This window comes from Charadrius vociferus, unplaced genomic scaffold (assembly GCF_000708025.1).
Source record: "Charadrius vociferus isolate BGI_N301 unplaced genomic scaffold, ASM70802v2 scaffold477, whole genome shotgun sequence".
Lineage (NCBI taxonomy): Eukaryota > Metazoa > Chordata > Aves > Charadriiformes > Charadriidae > Charadrius > Charadrius vociferus.
In genome coordinates this window covers 31,866-38,374 of record NW_009649449.1, presented here as the reverse complement: position 1 = coordinate 38,374, position 6,509 = coordinate 31,866, and the positions used below count along the sequence as shown (strand labels likewise).

General features: G+C 43.1%; 1 protein-coding gene across 1 annotated transcript in view; it reads left to right on the top strand.

The window, feature by feature from the left end:
- Positions 1–1,653: 1,653 nt before the first annotated feature.
- The window catches only part of MIIP (migration and invasion inhibitory protein), a 16,091-nt gene continuing 11,235 nt past the window's right edge, over positions 1,654–6,509 (top strand). The window contains 7 exon segments of the mRNA XM_009889634.1: positions 1,654–1,824; positions 2,383–2,874; positions 3,487–3,589; positions 4,060–4,171; positions 4,909–4,973; positions 5,407–5,536; positions 5,912–6,008. Of these exon segments, the coding sequence (XP_009887936.1) occupies positions 1,654–1,824; positions 2,383–2,874; positions 3,487–3,589; positions 4,060–4,171; positions 4,909–4,973; positions 5,407–5,536; positions 5,912–6,008 (1,170 nt within the window).

Genomic DNA, 6,509 nt, shown 5'->3' with positions numbered 1-6,509 from the left:
TCCGCAGCCGCTGGGCCCGGCTCCCCACGCCCTGCTGCGAAGGGAGGGCTTAGCAGCCCTCTGCCGGCCGCCGAACCGGCCTCTCGAAGAAGGAAGGGAAATTTCACAGTACCCGCGGCCGTCTGCCCTTCCTCATGGACATGGGAGAGCCGAACCGGCGCGTCTGCGCAGAAACGGCCCTGGGGAGCTCTGCATAGGTGTTGGGTAACTTTCTTGCAGAGTTGAGAGTTCTTAGCTCCCGAGACGACCGTTATTTATTTTTAACTGTGAGAAGCTAAGCTCCTTTTCACAAAGGATTCAGACTAAAGCAGTTTCATAAGATTAAGTCTCTGCCGTTGAGCACGAAGGACTAACAACTTTTTGTAGGTTATGTTAAGAGTGGATCTCATCTGGTAAAACCCTCTAGAAAGTCCCTTGAGTAGTGTTATTTTTGGAGTATTTGCTTTCCGATGAGCAATGATGAGAAGATGCTGTTAGCTTTGTTCTGTGAATACTGTGAGAACTTCTGTTTTGTTCAAATGATCTCAAATTTAGTGCCTCAAAACTGGTATTTTGATTTCTATGTCCAGTAGTGCACCTCTCACTCATAACTTGTAGCAAAAAGATATGTTGTAGTTTTTTGATTTTTAGCACTGCTCTTTGATCTGGTGCTGTTGTACAGCATATGCATTTGATTCCTCATGTCCAGTTGCCAAGGTGGCAGACAAAAACAAATTAACTGAGCTTTGGAGAAGGGTTTAGGGATCCTTTGGAACAAAAGATCCTAGAGAAGCATGTTGTTATACTTGAGAACATGACTGATCACTCTAGCCAAAAGCAATGTGGGGTTTGGGTTTAGGGTTTCCTTTTGTTTAATTTAAAAAAAAAACCAACCAAACACCACCAAAACCAACCAAACACTTTCTGCAAATTTAGAGGAGCTTGTAATGTTGTAAACATGTTGAATAGCATGACAGGCTTCCAGTCAATCTAAGCCTGATTTATTTATTTATTAACTCCTTTTTTTCCCCTCTTCTAATAGAAGGCAGTACCCCTTAGTGACCAATGTGTGCGATTGCAATTGTCTGAGCCCTAGTCCTGAATCATAACTGAGCCTTTTGGGTTCTTCCTGCCTGGGGAACGAGGAGGAGAGTTTTGACTCAATATTTCTTTTGAATATAGTAAATACATTCATATTCATTATTCATATTTTGAACTTATGAGCATCCTGGTATTACCCCAATACAAATTTTGATGTTTAAAAAGAACAATAAAGCAAAATTACATAAAATTGTCATAAATATCAGCCTCTGAATCAAATGTCTCATTTGGCTTTTTGATGTGACTTTTTTCATGTTTACTGTTTCTTCTTGTCTAGTCCTGAATAGGAACTGTCTTGTCTCTATTCAGTCAGCTACCAGTTTCTGGGTGCAAAATATTTGATAGTACATCTGAGAGGAGAGAAATACGCAGTGGTACTAGTTCTTAGGGTAAAGAGTTTTGAAACTGGCTGATTTCTCAGGAGGAATGATAAACGCTCCCAACATTTTAACAGCTGTGTTTTTCATGAAAAGTCCCCTGGAAGTGGTTTCTCCTGTGTCTACTTCTTTGCTTAATGCTTCCATTTGTGTAGTTCACCCTTGCTTTGGCTTTACAGGAAAATGTTGCCATAGAATGGAGTTAGAACACCTGAAGAGGCTGCGTCAGGCCAACCAGGACCTTCTACAAAGGCTCAGAACAAAGCAGGAAGAGATCAGAAAAAGACTTCCCAGCAAGCCACTCTCTCCAGCATCTCTTCATAATGAAGCAGCTACTGAAAAATCTGTCCCCTTGCCCAAGAGAGGGGTATGTGTTGTGTCTGTGCTAATATTGCTGAGAAGCAAATGGGCCTTGTATGGAAAGCAGCAGCTCTGCCTATGGAGTGGTGTGGTAAAGGAGACATATGGACATGGAGCCGCTGGTAGAATGTGGAATATGCAGTCTGTTAGAAAAGTAGCTAGACTTTTGTTTATTATTTATCCTGTGGTCTCAAATATTTTCTCCTTCCAAAGGGTTCAGAGATCAGTTCCTGCCTAAGAAATGCAGGTTTCTTAATCTAAGATAGGAATGAACATTGTGGAACATAGTAATTTTCTTTCTTCTAAGCACAAAAGCTGAAAATGTAGCAGTTCCTCAAATTGGGAAAAGTTGCATTTAGATGGAAGTGGATCCTTTTATTATCTTCTCCAAACACTAATGGCTCTTTAATGATACAAGGATTTTGCTTTTTTCCCCCCAGGAATTTAAAGGGGTGAGTAGACTAGAATGAGAGGTTGATTTTTCTCTTAGTGAGTGAAACGTCCTGATGAAAGGTATTTGTAATCAGAATGATGCCATGTGGTATGACAGTGTCTGTCCTTACAGAAGGAAAACCAGTTCAGTGCTGTGAATTGTACAGCTGACCCTGCAGTGTTGGTGTCTGTGGAACCTGGAGCTTACGCAGCCAGAGCAGCCCTCTCTTCATCTCTTAAACACAGCAGCAATGACAGAGGGGTTCAGCAGCAACAAGCAAAGATGCAGAAAGCAGTAGGTTTGGATTCCAGCTTTCCTGGAAAAGAGAAGAATGTTATGCCGGTGTCTGCAATCATTACCTGTGGTAGAGAAACCTCCGAAGTGGATAGGGATGGCCATGCTCGAGGAAGTCTGGAGAAAGAATTCTTCCTTCCGGGACACGGAGAGACCAGAAAACAGTCCACTCTGCCACATAGTTTCCATGAAAAAAATGAGCTTAAGGGTCATCTGGACCCATCACTGAGCAGCATACAAAGTGAAGAGACCAGCAAGCAGCATGTGGTCATTAGAGAGCCCATAATTCCTAAATCAATTTTGGTGACATCTCAGTCCAGAGAATTGAAGGTAAATGGTGAAAACAATGCTTTGCTTGTTTTCATAAGTCAATAGAAAGACAGGGAGAAAGGGTCAGGAGAACATTACTTGCTCTGTTCCCACTGTGTAAATTGGAACTTGGAGTCAGAATTGTTAGAGCTTTAGCAGCCAGGGGCTGTTGGCAGTTTTTTCAGCCCCTGCTTTCCTTAGCCCTTGGGCAGAAAACTGTAGCACTTCACTGTAAGGCTCCTCATAATTTGTATATGTGATTTATATACTCAGGGAGAGCCACCTGGCGCAGTGCTGCTGCTACATAGCTTATTTCCTTAAGTGTGAAGGGCAGGCTGTTGCCATGATCATCCTCCAAGGCAGCACAGATAGCCTGACATTTGGGGGTGTGTGATGCAGGGAAGTCAGCATTTTGTTTAAAACCCTGGAAAATACTGCCTTAGCCTGGGCAAGTCCCCTGGCTCCCCTTTGTATTTTATGAATTAAGAAGATAAAGGGCTGGTGAGCAAATTACTGGTAGAGGCATAGATAAAATCCAGCTTCTAAGCCACAGCTGCCAGTCGTCTCCTAAGCTGTACCTTTGAATGTCCTGCTAGATGTATAGGAAATCTTTATGAATTATTTTCTTCCCAGAAGGAAGCTGGTCGTGTGACTTTTCAGTCTGACCCTGAAGAATATACCATACCTGTGAGCAGCTGGTCTGTGCGTCCGTTCCTGGGCTATGACTGGATTGCAGGTAAATCCTAAACTTGAAGCAAAACTCTCAGCATGATGCACTAGTACGAAGAGTTAAAACACAGTTTACGACCCCTTTAAGTTGGGATGTGATAGAACTTCAGACCTAGACCCCACGTAGCAGGTCTCAGCAGGGGAGCTGCAGTTTTGTCAGAAGCCATTCCCTGTCCAGGCCAGAGGTGACCCGTGCTTCCCTGGAACAGTGAAGTGGCAGTGGTATGGGAATCCAGGCAGCAAATGGCAAAGCAGAGTGGGGTCAGAGGGGATACCAAGTAACTGAAAGGAACAAATGCAGTAAGAGGCCCAAACCATGCAGTAAGTCTCTGGCTTGACATGATGGCCTGCTCTTCTCATTATCGATTTTAGTGCTTCAGACCTTTGGTTGTTTTTACTGTTTTGCATGAGGCTTGCTTTGGGGCTTTCCCAAATTTGGTAAATCCTTGGATTTCTCTCTTTCCTTGGTGTTCTCAGGGCTCCTAGATGCAGACTCTTCAGTAGCAGAAAAATCTGATCAATACTTTGCAGAGCTGCATGAGTTCCGACAGGCCAACAAAGAAGCATGTGTTCATGAACAGCACCTGGAGTAAGTGGGTATGGGGGAAGGGCTGAAGCAGCAGTGTATCCCTTTAGAGTAATTAGAGGTATAGTCTGATTGGAGTGAGAAATTTTAAGGGTGGCTTTGTAGGCCTTTACCTCCCAATCACAAATGTATGCTTGGAAAAGGTGGGGCTGTCCAGAGGGCCTGCCCCCCTGTCACTACCTGCCCTGGTTTCGTCTGGGATAGAGTTCATTTTCTTCCTAGTAGCTGCTGTGTTTTGGATTTAGTATGAATCCATACTAAGAATGTTGATAACACATACTGTTGTAGTTGTTACGAAGTAATGGTTACGTTAGTCAAGGACTTTTTCAGCTTCCCATAAAAGCTGAGAGGGACCATAGACAGGACTAGCTGACCGAAGGACTATTCCATACCATGCTCAGTATTTAAATAGTAGGGGAATAATAGGGGCTGGTGGGGGGACAGGAATTCACAATAGCTGCTCGGGACAGGCTGGGCAACCAGTCATCGGGTGGTGACAGTCACTTATGTTGTATCACTTTGTTTTGTATATTCTTTTACCCTTATTATTATTTTTCTCTACTATTACTGTTCTATTAAACTGTCTTTATCTCAACCCATGAGTTCCCTCTTCTCCTTACCCTACTGGGGGTGGTGGGAGGAGGGAGGGAAGGAGGGGTGTGAGTGAGTGGCTCTGTGGTCCAAGTTGCTGGCTGGGGTTAGACCATGGCACTAACTGATTTGTTTGGGTGTTTCTTTAGGCCCAAGGCTCTGGATTACGTAGTTCCTGAACAAGAACCAGATTTGATAACCAGTTCCCATAAGTGTAAGATCAGATTTCTTTCTAATCCAATTTCTGTGAACAAACAATGGGAGCAGTCTTTGCCTGACATTCTGAGAGCCCCACATCGTGCAAGACAAGGAATAATGTGTTATTTTTAGCTGCAACTTGTAAACCAGATTCAACTTCGTATTCCAAAGATAGTTGAGTCTTCTAGAGATCCTCTCTCAATCAGTGTCATCTTGGTTTTTTAGAGTTTCTTGTAATGGGCTAATACTATCTTTTTAAGTTGGGAGGTTGAAGTTTTGTTTTTTAGGAACTTACTTGGGGATAGGAAACATAAAAGATATTTCAGAAAAAAGCAACTCTTTCTATAGAATGCATATGTGGCACTGTGGTAGAACATAGCTTTGTTGACTGTGTTGAGCAACCTTCTGTCGAACTAGAAATACCATGATGTTTCACTACTCTGTGGCAGGTGTTTACTGTTATCGATTAAACCAGCGCCTCTTCACTGTCCCTATGGATTCAAAATCTGCCTGCCCCATGTGTAAGATCCCGCGTACTCAGCAGCCCCCAGAGGTACTGGAAGAGCCAGCCTATGTCAGGTAGGTAAGAATTACTGCTTTGTAATATGCAAGAAAACAACGGGGAAGAAAAAGCTGATCATGTGAGGAAGAAAACAGCATCAAAATAGCTCTGTAGAAGGTTACTGTTCTCAAGGCAGAATTATCTCTTGCTTAAAAACTCACCACTGATGTTTTCCATAACCAGAAATGGTTTTGAAGTCAGCAAGAAATGCATGTTTTATCTGAATTTGGTCCAGAATCTGAATGTACATGTTAAGTGTCTAATGCCCTAATCCAAACTGTTTCACTTGTTTCACTTTGGGATTAGACCGTTGGGTTCTGAGTGTAGAAGGCAAGCAGATTTCCACTGCTTTGTGGAACGTGTAGGCAAATACTTTCTTTGTGTGGTTGCAGGGTCAGCATTCCCAGGTCTACCCTAATGCCTGCCTACAAATACAAAGCCCATCGCAGGAAAAGCTTTGAACTGGCAGACAATCTAGCATTACCTTCGGTAAGTTGCTGTCTTCTTGCTAATACTGATGGCACAGCCTGGGCTGGGCATTGTTTTACAGCACAAGAAGGAAAGAGAATTTGGGACTTATCCCCCTAGAAGGGTTTCGACTAAAATTTCTGTCTGCGTCACTGAGAAAGCAAGAAAAGCCACTGGTGTGTGCTTCTGAGTTCATATCTTTTGTGTAACTGGCATAAAGTATATGACGTATCTCCAGATACTTTACACTGAGAAAAAGAAAGTGCCGTATGGAGCTGTGTACTTCTGGGGCATGATTCAGCTGACTTATTTCAGGTATTGACCTTTCAACATGATGAACAACACTTAAGAGTGCCTGTGTTTCTTTCCACAGATGTTAGAGAGTCTAAAACACAAGCTTCTGTGAAGTATTCACAGTGTATAGGGGCCAGGCAAAATCGGTAGTGGCAAGGGTGGATTTTAAACTGATTTTGTAGAGTTGGTCCTGTATTCCAGCCACTAGGCAATGCTGAAGGCGGGATT